Source organism: Phyllobates terribilis, unplaced genomic scaffold, assembly GCF_046119375.1.
Source record: "Phyllobates terribilis strain yellow unplaced genomic scaffold, ASM4611937v1 Scaffold_1__5_contigs__length_1240528914, whole genome shotgun sequence".
Lineage (NCBI taxonomy): Eukaryota > Metazoa > Chordata > Amphibia > Anura > Dendrobatidae > Phyllobates > Phyllobates terribilis.
Window position 1 is genome coordinate 814,149,100 of NW_027362761.1, and position 16,458 is coordinate 814,165,557.

Sequence of the window (16,458 nt, forward strand, 5' to 3'; positions counted from 1 at the left end):
AGCCGTCCCCACCAGTGATTCACCTAGGTCCAGCTCCCTCGGGCCTTCTTTTGGGACACCCTTGGCCCTGGGTTCCCTGACCCTTCATGTGGTGTGCCTTCGGGGTGAATGTGGTGGGTGACCGTGACAGACACTGCCCACGGTCTCCGGTCTCTGGCTGGGGAATGTCTTTGCCCCCACCAGCTTGGGTTCCGGTACCCTCTTGCTGACTCCTCACCCGGTGCTCTAATTTGGGTTCTTGGGTCCCTTCAGTCTTCCCCCTCTGGGTCTTTCTCTGCTCCACTCTCTCTCTCTCCAGGGCTGCTGTTTCCTTCTCTCTCCTCTCCAACTGACTTGTTCTCAGCGTCTGACCCTGATCTAAGTTGGTGCCCTCCTTATATATCCCTCTATGTGTGAGCTCAGGTGACCAGCACCCAATGAGCTCCTATCACTACCCAGACTGCTCCCCCTATCTGCCCCTACACTACATGGGATGTACCACCCCCCTCCCACTCCAGCCAGGAACAGGCTCGGTTGTACCTGCACATTTCCAAGTGGGAGTACCGTCGGCCTGCTCCTCTGGAATGGGATGTATGTAGTGCATGCAGTCTATCTGAGCTCAGTTCCACACTCCTTCCTTACCCGGGAGTGGAATATCACACCTCTGGGTTGAGGTGCAATACCCCTGTAGCAGCCGAATCCTCAGGGTGCTACAGTAGTGCTTATTTTTATTTTATATCATAATAAGTCTTGGCTCAATGCATAGTCCTAAAAAGATGTTCAGATGTGGTGTTTGCATATAGAACTGGGATATTTTGTAAGTAAGGAACTGAAGATATAAATGTAGGGATCTTGGCAGGTAATTAAAATAATTTAGGGATCTAGGGTTTGCGTTAATTTTGGGATCTGGTTTGTTGTTAGAATTATTTAGGGTTCTAATCTAGAGTCGGAATTGCTGAGGGTTCTGATAGTTATCTGGATTAATTTAGGGGTGTGGCCTACATTGTGAATTAATTTTAGAGTATTTTCCAGAGTCTTAATTAATGTGGTAGTCTTGTCAGGTTAAAAGCAAAGCCACAGAAAGAGAAATTCAAATTTACCCAAAAATTCAAGATCTACATGAATCTCTTCAGCCCTGTTAATGTCACCAGCCAAGATACTTCTATCGACATTAGAGTGTTCCCATTAAACGGCAAACTGTGTGCCCCTTAAACAATAGTGCCAGCAAAGTACTCCACATGAATGTTACCAGCAGAGCACCATCCATGAACCATTATACTGCAGGCAGTATTATCTATTGAGAGAACACTGCTCTCACTGCCTGACAAACACACTTGTCTACACTCCTGGGTTGTCCAGTAGTCTTCCATTATGAAGAGAACCTACAGATTCTCTTAATGCAATATTATGATACATTACAAAATTTTGGCTGTGAATGAACAAAAATGTTTAAAAGGCTTGAATAAAAAGAAGCTCTTCCTACTACATTTTATTTTATTCAAGAGAATACATCAATGCACCATACGTCGTTCAGTGTTGATAGCAACTGGATACATTTCTCCTTCACTGTAAATTAGGAACACAGCAAGGACAATGTTTTAACCACATATTGGTTTTTATGAGTCTCTCACGGTGTTGGTGGACTCCTGGACAATAGTTGCACTGACACTATCATGGATAAAATATGTTTTATTACGTTTATTATTTGAAAGGGTTTGAGGGAGGTTTTTACATATAAAGTTATGTAAAATGTAGAGGTGGTTGTCTTCAACATCTATATAAAGAGTTATATAATTTCTTTCATTTCTAGGCATGTCTCTTTTGGGGAAGAGACGCTGTTTGTGCAAGGGAGTTGGTGCCAATAATGTGGACCTTAAGCAAATCAAGAAATTTGAATTTTTTCCACCAAGTTCCAAGTGTGAGAAAATGGAAGTCATGTACGTTACATTGTATCATATTAACACTAAGTTTATGTTGAATTAAAGGAATAAGGATTTGTTCACATGGAGTCACACATATTCTAGTGCAATCTAGGTGCCTTCTGCCTTTCATTGATTTTTGTCATAGTTCATATGGGGGGATTTTTCCACTGTGATATCCTGTCTTTTGTTTAACTATGCAAAACACAAATACATCGGGATCCACTTCTATCAGTCAGGTGAAATAATCTATCTTCTAGACCCAGCCCTCCCATACATTGCAAGAATTACCATTTACCGTATTTGAATGGTTGCTATATAATGCCTACACAATTCATAACACTATCACTTTAGGTGTGTTTACTATATTTAATATTATATCAGTATCAATATATTTAATATATCAGTATTTGTGCTATTTTAATGGGCTACATTTCGTTCATTGAGTGCTAGACACAGCTCAGAACTACTGTGGTTTTTTACTTTCTTCTGTGTTTTGTACTTCAGCTCAATCCCACTGATTTGAGTTGGAAAAATCTGTAATAAATTGAAATACCAATCATGGATGTCCCTTTAAACAGCTAATTAGCAGGAGGGAGGGTCAGACCCATACTTCCTTAAAATAAATGTTATAAGGATAGGCCATCTCTTTCTTGGATAAAGGTATATGCACAAGAAGTCTTTTAAACTCAAGCGAGCCCGCCAGGTTTTTCAAGAAGAAGACATTTCAGGACATGTCCGTGTTTTTGGTCCTGAAGTGTCTTTTTTAATGTCTTTTTGGTTATTTCTTGAGTGCTTATTGGACAGCGCCTCTCACCAGAGCGCTACGTAATACCACCACCCACTGAACTCTTAATCTACATTGTAATCAGCTCCTGCTATCCAATGTTTCAGAAAAGTCACATATTTTGACCGAAACATGACATTTTTGGATTGCTGAACAATAAACCGAACTATACCTTGCAGTTTGAAAAAAGTGTGCAGAGTTATTTTTACCATGTTCAACATTTTTGACAACAAGAATTTTTTTTGAGTGTTTTTCCAATGTTTTGGGGGTGTTTTTTGTACTGGCGTTTTCCAGTCGTTTTTTTTTTCCATTCAATAATTAAGAAGCTATTAGCGGTTTCTGAAGCAAAACCACAGGGAATTTGCTCAAAAAAAATTCTGGACCTCTTTTGAGCTTTCCTACTGACTTGTACCTTCAGTGCAGAAAACGCTTTAAGAATGGTCAGCTCACTTCTTTTAACCGCTTGGCGTCTCTGGATATCTGAAGCTGTAATAAGGTGCTCAAAAGCCTGAAACACCTAAACAGCAAATCATTTTTAAATAGAAATACATATGTTCCTTCTTTTGAAGGTTTTCTGAGTGCCTTTTCAGGCGGTTTACAGAGCAGACCAGCCCGAAATAGATATCCAGTGGACATACCCAAATTCTGCTTTACCAGAAGTCCAAGAAATTTCCTCTATGGCCTCTTTCACATGTCCTGATATTACCAGTACTCGAAAAAACAGTACCGGTAAAACCTGTGTCCGTGTGCAACATACGTGTGCCATCCATGTGCCGTCCATGTGCTGCATCAGTATGAGATGTATCAGTGCCTGGGAAAAAGCAGTACAGGTAGCGCTGTTCCCAGGCGCCGGGTGCTGAATCCTACTGTAATCATTGTCGCCTGGTCTCCCTGCGATCAGCGAGACCAGGCGAGTCTGGTGACAGTTGTAGTCAGCAGCCACCTTCTGTGTATAGCGCTAACTACAACCATCATCATTGTCGGCTGGTCTCCCTGCGATAAGCGAGACCAGGCGACCCTGATGATAGTTGTAGTCAACGGCCTCCATCTTTGTCTAGTGCATATTAAATAATTAATAATAATTTAAAAAAAAATTACGTCGGGTCCCCCATAATTTTTCTAACCAGCTGAGGGAAAGCCGACAGCTGGGGGCTGAAGTTAATATTCTGGGAAGGGGCCAATAGCCTTAAAGGTTCCCAGGCTATTACTAACAGCTCACAGCTGTTTGCTTAACCTTTACAGGTTAGTAAAAGGGCTACCCCACAAAAAAAGATATGGGGTCCCCCTATTATTTTTGCCAGCAAAGGCTAAACAGATAGCTGTGGACAGATATTAATAGCCTGGGAAGAAGCCATGGATATTGGCTCCCTCTCAGACTAAGAACATCAGTGCTTAGCCTCAGCTCTTCTTACTAGCCTTGGTGCGGTGGTAAGTGGGGTAATATTTGTGGGGTTGATGTCAGCTTTGTAATGTCAGTTGACATCAAGCCCAGGGGTTAGTAAGATGCCCTTATTACTAACCCTGTAAGTTTAAGTTAAAAAACACACACACAGAGTAAAGTCCTTTATTTGAAATAAAAACTCCACAACCCCCATTTATTATTATCCAAATAAAAATAAAAAACACAGTATTCCTCACCTGTCCGCTGATAATCCATATGATTCACTGAGCTGAGAGTGAGAACGTAGCTTCAGTGACCAGAGGTGACGTCATTGAGGTTACTGCCGGTCACAGGCACCCGCATTCTCACACTCAGCTCAGTGTATCCTGGATGTAGGGCTGAGCGGTCGCATCATGTAACTGCTCAGGAATGCATCCAGATGTAGCTGAGTTGGGCTCTTCATGGGACATATGGACTATTGGCGGGGAGTTGAGGGAATAATGTGTATTATTTTTATTTGGATAGTAATAATAATAAATAATAATAATTTTTATTTATATAGCGCCAACATATTCCGCAGCACCTTACAATTAAGTAGGGACATGTACAGACAATAAAATGTATCATATTTCAACAGTTACTTGAGGAGTGAGGGCCCTGCTTACAATCTATATGGAAATGGGGGGGACACAATAGGAAGAACATGGTCATCAGCCAGTATCTGTCTAAAAGCTGTTACCGTGTGCTATTGGGAGCAGGGAGGATGTGCAGACAGATGACTAGGCAGGATCAAATTAAGATTAACATTTAGGAGGGGACAAGGGAGAGTTAGGTTAGTGAGTTGAGGTGATAGGCTTGTCTAAACAGATGTGTTTTTAAAGCACGTTTGAAGACATGGGGGCTAGATATCAGTCGGATCGTTTGAGGTAGTGCATTCCAGAAAACTGGAACAGCACGAGAGAGGTCTTGGAGACGGAGGTGTGAAGTTCGGATTAAGGAGGATGTTAGTTTTAGATCAGTTGCAGAGGGCACAGGAAGGGTGATAGACAGAAATGAGGGAAGAGATATAGGGCAGTGCAGAGCTGTGGAGAGCTTTGTGGGTGAGAGATGAGCTTGTATTGTATTCTGTGGTGAATGGGTAACCAGTGCAATGACTGGCACAGGGTAAAGGCGACGGTGAAGCGGCCTGATAGAAATACGACCCTGGCTGCTGCATTCAGAAGGGATTGGAGAGGGGAGAGTTTGTTTAGAGGGAGACAGATTAGAAGAGAGTTGCAGTAGTCCAGACGAGAGTGAATAAGAGCGACAGTAAGAGTTTTTGCAGTATCAAAGGTGAGAAAAGGTCAGATTTTGGAGATGTTTTTAAGGTGCAAGTGACAGATCGCAGTGAGACCAGCCGACAATGATGACAGTAGGATTCAGCACCCAGCGTCTGGGAACAGCGCTTTTCCCAGACGCCGGTACATGTCACAATGATGACACACAGATGTGATCCACGTGTCATCAGTGTGCGGGACGTTTTGTGGCCCACATGCGGGGTGCAAAAAACGGACATGTCAGCGTGTTTTGCCCATGAACACACGGTCGGTGGAAACACAGTGACATGTGCACAGACCTATTGATTTGAATGGGTCTACGTATAGTAACATAGTAACATAGTTTGTAAAGCCGAATAAAGACTTGCGTCCATCAAGTTCGACCTGTTAGTTCTGTAATTGCTAAAGTTGATCCAGAGGAGGGCAAAAACCCCAAATGATTTAGCCAATCTTCACCTGAGGAAAAATTCCCTCCCGACTCTGAAACCAGCAGTCAGAATAAATCCCTGTATCAACCTACTATTTTATTTTTAAGTATATGCTGAAATCTGCCTGGTATTTAGAAATGCATCCAGTCCCCGCTTGAACTGGTGTAGTGAATCCGACATTACCGTCTCCTCATTTAGTGAATTCCATATTCTCACTGCTCTTACCGTAAAGAACCCCTTCCTATGCTGGTGCTGAAACCTTTTCTCTTCCAGTCTTAGTGAATGCCCTCTTGTTACCGTAGTATCCCTCCTTTTGAACAAATCCCGGGCAAGATCTCTATACTGTCCCCTAACATATTTGTACACATTTATTATGTCCCCCCTCAACCTTCTCTTTTCCAGGCTGAATAGTCCTAGTTTTGCCAACCTCTCTGGGTATTGCAGTCCCTCCATTCCCTTTATTAATTTTGTTGCCCTCCTTTGTACCTTTTCAAGCTCAATTATATCCTTTCTATATATTGGGGCCCATAACTGAGCACAGTATTCCAAGTGTGGTCTGACCAGTGCTTTGTACAGTGGAAGAACAATGTTCTCATCCTTTGCAGCTACAGTGCCTACAAGTAGTATTCAACCCCCTGCAGATTTAGCTGGTTTGATAAGATGCAAATAAGTTAGAGCCTTCAAACTGCAAACGAGAGTAGGTTTTATGAACAGAAGCGTAAATCTTACAAACCAAAAAGTTATGTTGCTCAGTTGAATTTTATTAAATTTTAAACATAAAAGTGTGGGTCAATTATTATACAACCCCTATGTTTAATATTTTGTGGAATAACCCTTGTTTGCAATTACAGCTAATAATCGTCTTTTATAAGACCTGATCAGGCCGGCACAGGTCTGTGGAGTTATCTTGGCCCATTCCTCCATGCAGATCTTCTCCAAGTTATCTAGGTTCTTTGGGTGTCTCATGTGGACTTTATTCTTGAGCTCCTTCCACAAGTTTTCAATTGGGTTAAGGTCAGGAGACTGACTAGGCCACTCCAACACCTTGACTTTTTCCCTCTTGAACCAGGTCTTGGTTTTCTTGGCTGTGTGCTTTGGGTCGTTGTCTTGTTGGAAGATGAAATTACGACCCATCTTAAGATCCTTGATGGAGGAGCGGAGGTTCTTGGCCAAAATCTCCAGGTAGTCCGTGCTATCCATCTTCCCATGGATGCGGACCAGATGTCCAGGCCCCTTGGCTGAGAAACAGCCCCACAGCATGATGCTGCCACCACCATGCTTGACTGTAGGGATGGTATTCTTGGGGTCTTATGCAGTGCCATCCAGTCTCCAAACGTCACGTGTGTGGTTGGCACCAAAGATCTCGATCTTGGTCTCATCAGACCATAGAACCTTGAACCAGTCTGTCTCAGAGTCCTCCAAGTGATCATGAGCAAACTGTAGACGAGCCTTGACATGACGCTTTGAAAGTAAAGGTACCATACAGGCTCGTCTGGAACGGAGACCATTGCGGTGGAGTACGTTACTTATGGTATTGACTGAAACCAATGTCCCCACTGCCATGAGATCTTCCCGGAGCTCCTTCCTTGTTGTCCTTGGGTTAGCCTTGACTCTTCGGACAAGCCTGGCCTCAGCACGGGAGGACACTTTCAAAGGCTGTCCTGGCCGTGGAAGGCTAACAGTAGTTCCATAAGCCTTCCACTTACGGATGATGCTCCCAACAGTGGAGACAGGTAGGCCCAACTCCTTGGAAAGGGTTTTGTACCCCTTGCCAGCCTTGTGACCCTCCACGATCTTGTCTCTGATGGCCTTGGAATGCTCCTTTGTCTTTCCCATGTTGACCATGTCTGAGTGCTGTTCACAAGTTTGGGGAGGGTCTTAAATAGTCAGAAAAGGCTGGCAAAAGAGATCTTTAATCCACACATGTGAAGCTCATTATTCTTGGTGCCTGAACTACTTCTTAATACTTTAGGGGCACCAAACAGAATTCTTGTGGTTTGAGGGGTTGAATAATAAATGACACTCTGAATTAACTTTTTACGTTTTAAAAAAAAAAAAAAAATTTGCTGCAGTGCATTTCCCACTTCCAGGCTGATCTACAGTACAAATGTCACAATGCCAAGTTAATTCCGCATGTGTCAACCAGCTAAATCTGCAGGGGGTTGAATACTACTTGTAGGCACTGTATACCTCTTCTGATACATCCCATTACCCTGTTTGCCCTTACAGCAGCGGCCTGACTTTGGGCACTCCAGTTTAGTTTGCTATCAATCAAGGTGCCCAAGTCCTTCTCCATCTCTGAATTCCCCAATGATTTCCCATTCAGTGAGTACTGGTGACTTCCATTTTTCCTTCCCATATGTATGACCTTACATTTCTCCTCATTAAACCTCATTTGCCATTTAATGCTCCACCTACCCAGCTTATCCAAATCCCTCTGTAGGTCTGCACTGTCCTCTTTTGTATTAATTGTTTTACATAACTTTGTGTCATCTGCAAATATTGACATTTTACTATTTATCCCGTTGACTATGTCGTTAATAAAGATATTAAATAACATTGGGCCTAGTACAGACCCCTGTGGTACCCCACTAGTGACGCTTACCCAATCTGAGTATATTCCATTTATAACCACCCTCTGCCTTCTATCCTTTAGCCAGTTAGCTACCCACTTGCAGACATTTTCCCCCAGCCCCATCATTCTCATTTTGTATACCAACCTATTATGTGGCACGCTATCGAACGCTTTTGAGAAGTCGAGATACACGACATCCACTGGTTCCCCCTGATCTACTCGAGAGCTAACCTCCTCGTAGAAGTCAATCAGGTTTGTTTGGCAGGAGCGATTCCTCATGAATCCATGTTGGTTCGGGATTAAAAGATTATTAGCATCAAGATGCTCCGTAATTGCCTCTTTAATGAAGCTTTCAAAAATTTTGCCCACAACGGACGTCAGACTCACCGGCCGATAGTTTCCGGCGTCACTTTTCGCTCCCTTTTTGAATATTGGCACTACATTCGCCTATCGCCAATCAAGTGGTACAGACCCAGTCTCAACAGAGTCCTTAAATATAAGATATAACAGTCTGTCTATCACATTACTTAGTTCCCTTAGTACCCGTGGGTGTATGCCATCAGGTCCTGGTGATTTGTTTATTTTAATGTTACTGAGGCGTTTCTGTACCTCAACTTGGGTTAGATTTGTCATACTTAGTGGAGGATTAAGCTTGTCACTTCTCATTTCTCCTGTTAGTTCTATTTCCTTTGTGAAAGTTGTCGAAAAAAAATTATTTAATAGATTAGCTTTATCCTCATCTTTCTCTATGATTTTGCCTTCCTCACTTTTTATCGGTCCAATATTATCCAATTTAATCCTTTTACTATTTATATACGTAAAGAACAGTTTGGGATTTGATCTACTTTCCCTAGCAATACGTCTCTCTGTTTCCTCCTTCGCTATTTTTATTTGTTTTTTACAGGTTCTCGTTTTTTCCTTGTTAACACTTTAGTGCCTCCTTACTGTTTTCCTGTTTTAATCTCTTGAATGCCTCTTTTTTGCTATTTAACGCCCCTTTTACGTTCTTGTTCAACCATATTGGTTTCCTCTTATTTCTGGCCCTTTTATTCCCATACGGTATATACCTCTCGCACTGAGTATTCAGAATTCTTTTGAAGGTTTCCCATTTACTATTCATATTCCATTGATTAAGTACTTTGTCCCAGTCAATAAGTTGAAGGTTTTCTATCAGCTGATCAAACTTCGCCCTCCTAAAGTTTAATGTTTTTGTTGTTCCCTTATTGATAACCCTACTGAAGGGCATTTTGAAGTCGATAATATTATGATCGCTATTACCTAGGTGCCCCCCTATCTGTACCTCAGTTATTCTATCAGGCCTATTAGTCAATATTAAGTCCAACACGGCCTTCCCTCTCGTTGGTTCCTGCACTAGTTGGGAGAGATAATTATCCTTAATATTTGTCAAGAACCTTTTTCCTTTCTGAGATCTACAGGTTTCTGTTTCCCAGTCAATATCCGGGTAGTTGAAATCCCCCATTACAATCACTTCATTATGTTTTGCTACTTTGTCTATTTGTCCTAATAGCAGATTCTCATTCTCCTCTGTTATATTTGGTGGCTTATAGCAGACCCCCAGTAATATTTTATTATTATTTTTTGCCCCCTCTATCTCTACCCACATGGACTCGACCCCCTCTTCTCCCTCTCCTATATCTTCCCTTAGTCTGGGTTTTAGACATGACTTTACATATAAGCAGACTCCTCCGCCTTTCCCCTGTTTCCGGTCCCTTCTAAATAAACTATAATCTAATAAATTTACCGCCCAGTCATAGCTATCGTCTAGCCAAGTCTCTGTTATACCTACGATGTCATACCTCTCCTCCAATATAAGCGCCCGCAGCTCATCCGCCTTATTGGTCAGGCTTCTTGCGTTGGTCAGCATGCAAGATAAAACTTTGGGGTTATTTAGCATCCTATTCTTCTCTAACGATCTAACTGTACTATCCCCACCCCCCTCTCCACCCTCATTATATTCACTTCTCCCCTTCCCCCTTGCTTGCCTCACATCCCACCTATTTCCTTGGTTTCCCCCCCCGTCTCTAGTTTAAAAACTCCTCCAACCTATTAGCCATCTTCTTCCCCAGCACCGCTGCACCCTCCCCATTGAGGTGCAGCCTGTCCCTACGGTAGAGCCTGTAGCCGACCGCGAAGTCGGCCCAGTTCTCCATGAACCCAAACCCTTCTGCCTTGCACCAACTCTTTAGCCACTTATTCACCTCCCTAACTTCCCGTTGGCGCTCCTGTGTGGCTCGCGGGATTGGTAGTATTTCTGAGAAAACTACCTTGGAGGTCCTTGCCCTAAGCTTCCTACCTAGGTCCCTGAAATTATTTTTAAGGACCCTCCATCTACCACTCACTTTGTCATTGGTGCCGATGTGGACCATGACCGCTGGGTCTTCGCCAGCCCCACCCAGTAACCTGTCAACCGGATCCGCGATGTGCCGGACTCGAGCGCCAGGGAGGCAGCACACCGTTCGGCGATCCCGGTCTTTGTGACAGATTGCCCTGTCTGTCCCCCTAATAATAGAGTCACCCACTACCAGAACCTGTCTTGCCTGCCCTACACTTCCCCCCTCCCCCTCATTACTGGAGCATACACTCCCCCGGCGGTCAGAGGATCTGTCGTGCTCCAATAATGCCGGTTCTGAACCAGCCTTCCTATACTTCTTCCCTCTATCCCTCCTAACTGTTATCCAGCTCCCTCCCTGCTCAGCCTGCACTTCCCCTCTATGCTCCACCCCCAGTATTGACTCATTGAGTGTCTGCTCGGTGAGCAGCAAACTCCGTTCCATGTTGTCGATGCTCCTCAGTATCGCTATCTGAGCACTTAGATCCAGAATTTGGGCTTCCAAGTGCACGATATGCTCACATCTCTAGCAACAGTATGGATCCTCGAGCGGTTGCTCACGGAATGCATACATTGCGCAAGATGTACACTGCACGGCTCCGGCCAACATGGACGTCATTCTAAATATGGGGATACAGTCAGTATATATATACAAGTACAAAACACAATTATTTATATATAGGTGTATGGACGGGGATCAATTAGGGATGTGCAAGTGTATCAATTAGATATCGGCGGGGGATCAGTTAAGTATGGACGGGGGATCAATTAAGTATCAAGTATGGACGGGGGAATCAGCTAAGTAGGTCAGGTGGATTAATTAAGTAAAAAGTAAAGTAAAGAAAGAATGAAATACAGTCAGCAATTCAGTCCTAAGTCCTCCCTTCCAAACTCCCTGAATCCAAAGTCGCACTTACTCTCCGGACACACGCAGCTCGTTCACACTCGCAAACTAAGAGATTTAAAGAGTTTTTTTTTTTTTTTTTCCTTCCTTTTCCAGCAATGTACCCTTCACCTCAATGCACTTCCAAAGGACTTGATGCCCAACCAGCTGCCCCTTATAAACCCTTAATTATGACCCCTTCCCCTTAATTAACCCCTTGTGAGTAAATCTACACCTCAGGATTTTAGTGCAATGTAGTTAACCCTTAAATACACAGGTAGTAAACTAAGAAACTAAAACTGTAGTGAGAAAATAGGTTTTAAAAAGCCCAATAAATCTAAACAGGTAGAAAAGCACTCAGCAGGTCACAATGCAGCACTCACCGAAATTCACACAGGTATTTTCTGCAGGATTCCCAATACCTCTTCACTGAAAAACAAGTCACACACTTACTTTCGTTCGCACTTACGCTCCGGACACACGCAGCTCGTTCACACTCGCAAACTAAGAGATTTAAAGAGTTTTTTTTTTGTTTTTTTTTTTCCTTTTCCAGCAATGTACCCTTCACCTCAATGCACTATAAGAGTCTCCAGTACGTGTGAAAACTGTCACCACATATACTGGAGACACTGACTTGTGAAGGAGGCCAAAGCCAGTGTTTCATGCCAATTTTGGCATGTTTTTTTTTCCACTAGCTGTAAATTCAAGTATTAAACAGTTATATGAACAGAAAAGAAAATATAGAGACATACAGTATTTTAGCGTTTCTTGAATACTAAACAAATGTCATAAAAGATCAGCTATAGGAAAAATCTCAGTACAAATATTTTTCCATAAAATGTCTAGTATATGTTTTCAAAAGATAAAAATGACTACCATATTTATGTTTTCCTTTTATCTTTATAAATAAATATTTCTAGTGCTAAATTCAAGCATGAGAAAAGAGGACTGTGCCTCAATCCTGATTCCGATGTGGTGAAGTCAGTTGTTGCACTGTCAAAGAAAAAGTAAGACTTTACCACTTGAACACCACAGAATATTTTTCATTATTATGATTACATAGATCATACAAAAAGACATGCAATAAACTATAATGCCTGATCCACTTAACATCAGATCCCTAGCCTGTTATCTATTCTAGTCTTTGATGAAGACCTGTCACTTGCCATAAATATGTAGTTTTGTTATCCTCGTGTAGAATGCCACTTTTCTCCTTAACCTGGTGTATTTTTTGTACCAGAACCTCTCCATTCCTGATATAACTTTCTCTTCCCATTATGCAGATCTAGTCTTCTTTAGATAAGTGGACATGGTCCTCAACTCTATGAGAGTCTTCTTGAGGACCATACCCAGTTATATAAAAAAGACTAGATATAGGTAAAGGCCCATTATATTTTTCACAAATGAGTTCTATCTTTTGTTTTTTACCAATTGAATTCATACTATTATTTAATTTATTTACTCACTTATATAGCGCCATTAATGCCACAGCACTTTACAGACATTATCAGCACTGTCCCCATTGGGGCTCACAATCTACATTCCCTATCAGTATGTCTTTTGAGTATGGGAGGAAACCAAAGAACCTGGAGGAAACCCAAGCAAACATGGGGAGAACATGCAAACCTTGCAGATGTTGTCCTTGGTGGGATTTAAACCCAGGACACCAGCGCTGTAAAGCTGCAGTGCTAACCACTGAGCCACCATGCTGCCCTATTATTGTCTACTGGATGGTGGCCCGATTCTAACGCATCGGGTATTCTAGAATATGTATGTAGCCGACCGGGCGCGACCAATCAGCGAACCGTGTTAATGAGGACCGGGCAGCGGCGCTGCCTGTGCGGGTACTTCCGCTGCAAGCAGCCGGGAGATGACCGGCTAGCGCCGGTCATCTCCCGGCTGCATCGCCGCTGACCTCCATGCGGCTACCGTCGGGAGATCAGCGGCTAGGGCCGCTGATCTCCCGACGGCAAGTGTGAAGGGAGGACCGGGGAGCGGCGCCGCCTAGGCCGCCGGTCGGGGTACTTCTGCTGCGAGCAGCCGGGAGATGACGCTGACCTCCGTGCGGCAGATGAGCCACTAACGGCCGCCATCTTGTTCCGAAATCCCGCGTCCCTGATTGGCCGCGGCCGGACGAATCAGTGACGCGGGATTTCCTGGATGGACAGACAGACGGGATAAGCCGATTATATAGTAGATGAGTCTGTTCACATGTCTGTGTATTTTTGTAGACCGGGTGCTCTGCACCGAAACACATGGCCAATTTCGATCCGAGTCAAGGTTCAATCTCATCAATTCAAGTGTCTGGGTTCATGAAAAAAAATCAGACAGCACTTGGATGCCATCCATATGCTGTCAGTTTATCAATGACTGTTTGTTTGGAGAAACTTTTATCAGGTTTTTTTTCCATACGAGAAAAACTGATGAAACACTGATGGGAAAAACAGTCACGACCAAACATTAATGAAAATCTGATCCAAAACTGTGGTGAAAATCAGTCAGTTTATTGTGTACCAGAAAATCACTGACATCTGAATGAGCCCGTAGGCTAAGGATTTTTTAGCTGTATGCAATCCATAATATATTCATTTTTATACTTCGGTATCAAATAAAATTCAAAAGATCAAAATACAGTTTTGTGAACGTAGACTAAGAAAGAGCCATATCGCAGCAATGGAGAAGTGCAAGAGCACAAATGAAAATTCCATGTTCAATAAAGACACCAACCAAAAATGATCACATATTTATGGCAAGTGACAGGTCTTTTTTAAGAGAACCCAAGCATTATAAATTATCTTTTTTGGTCATCTACTACATAATCGGCTTATCCCGTCTGTCTGTCTGTCCAGGAAATCCCGCGTCGCTGATTGGTCCGGAAGTACCCGCACAGGCAGCGCCGCTCTCCGGTCTTCACTAACACGGTTCGCTGATTGGTTGCGGCCGCGACCAATCAGCGATATTGGCACGAAATTTAAAACACCGCTGTCCTGTCCAATCAGCAACGAGCGCAGTCCGGCCGCGAATTGGCGCCGGATTCGAAACACGCTTCGCTGATTGGTCACACCCACCCGGCTGCGACCAATCAGCGATATTGGCGCGAAATTTAAAACACCGCTTCTCTGATTGGTCACGGCCAGCCGGCCGCGACCAATCAGCGACTGTCGCAGGCCGGCCGTGAATTGGTGCCGGATTTGAAACACGCAGGCCACCGTCGGGAGATCAGCGGCGACGCAGCCGGGAGATGACCGCTGCTAGCCGGTCATCTCCCAGCTGCTCGCAGCAGAAGTACCCCGACCGGCGGCCTCGCTCCCCGGTCCTCCCTTCACACTTGCCGTCGGGAGATCAGCGGCCCTAGCCGCTGATCTCCCGACGGTAGCCGCATGAAGGTCAGCGGCGATGCAGCCGGGAGATGACCGCTCCCCGGTCCTCACTAACACGGTTCGCTGATTGGTCGTGCCCAGTCGGCCGCATACATATTCTAGAATACCATATGCGTTAGAATCGGGCCACCATCTAGTGTGATATATTCACTTAAACAAACTGCTTGGGGCAAAAAAACTAAAATTCCTAAAACAGTGAGCTTTTTACTCTATTCATGGGAGAACCAGGCTTTGCAGTGTAACATCTTCAATTGAGCGGAGGTGACCTCTGCTCCATTCATTGTCTATCGGACTGCTGGAAAAAAGTCAAACACACCTCCATTCAAGACAGGGCTCTGAGGAGTTCAGTTCCTGGGATTGCTGGAGGTCCAGGCAGTTGTACTATGCTTTGGATTGGGGGTCATTTACTACTTTAGGATTTAATTATTTGAAATAAGCTTTTTATCACACTGAGTATATCCTAGCCTATATGACATATCGAGTGCACTAAATATTCTTTTTTTTCACAGGTCTTCTGAAAAGTAAAGAGAAATATGATGACAACACTGCAAACCCTTCTCAATATAATCCAATGCAAATATCAATTTTAGATTACATCACTTACCCCTCCCCTGGTTGAACTTGATAGACAATTGTATTTTTCAACCATGCTAACTATGTAACTATTAATTCTTGCTTAAGGGTTATGAAGTGAGACTGTAAATTGAAACTTTTGACATTTACCACTTTTACTATATCAAACTAGTAATTCTATACAATAAATGTGAATGCAGCATGATAAAAGGCAGCACGGTATGGATTAGCATTTGTGAAAAAGAAAATATATGAATTTATAATGGACAGCAAAGACCGATATTTTTTGAATAATTAGAGGGGTTTCCAGAAAAGAACATTGATATCTTACTTTTGGATATGTGAATGGTGAAAGTTAGATAACTTGAACTCCACCAGAAAGAAGAATGAATTACCATATTTTTCGGACTATAAGACGCACCAGACCATAAGACGCACCCCAAATTTTAGGGTCGAAAATAGGAAAAAAATATTTTTTATGGGGGTCCGTCTTATAGTCCAAATGGGTATCTTACCTGGGGGGCGGCGGCGGTGTAGCAGGGGTCACAGGAGGCAGGGTCCCTTAGGAAGCCGGCGGTGGCAGAAGTGGAGCAATGCTGCGGGCCCTGGGTGGGAGAAGGGGGTGCTCCAGGGGCAGAGGGGGTTGCGGCGGTGGTGGAGCGGGATTGCAAGAAGCAGGGTCCCTAACTCAGGAACCCGGCGTCAGCAGAAGTGGTGAGATGCTGCGGGGCCGGTGTCGGTGGTGAGGCAGAAGGAGCGCATTGCTTTTCTGGCGGCCATCTTCCTGAAGTCTACAGGGAAATGGCCACCCAAGCCGGTGCGTGCGACTGGGATCTCAGCAGCCATTTCTCTGAGGCCCACAGCATGTGTGGTTGATATCTAAGCTG

General features: G+C 43.7%; 1 protein-coding gene across 1 annotated transcript in view; it reads left to right on the forward strand.

Moving 5' to 3' along the window:
• The window catches only part of LOC141152718 (C-X-C motif chemokine 10-like), a 48,925-nt gene extending 33,140 nt beyond the window's left edge, over positions 1–15,785 (forward strand). The window contains exons 2-4 of the mRNA XM_073637332.1: positions 1,790–1,916; positions 12,539–12,625; positions 15,508–15,785. Coding sequence (XP_073493433.1) covers positions 1,790–1,916; positions 12,539–12,625; positions 15,508–15,523 — 230 coding nt within the window. The 3' untranslated portion in view covers positions 15,524–15,785. The remainder of the gene's footprint in view (positions 1–1,789; positions 1,917–12,538; positions 12,626–15,507) is intronic.
• The last annotated feature ends 673 nt before the right edge of the window (positions 15,786–16,458 follow it).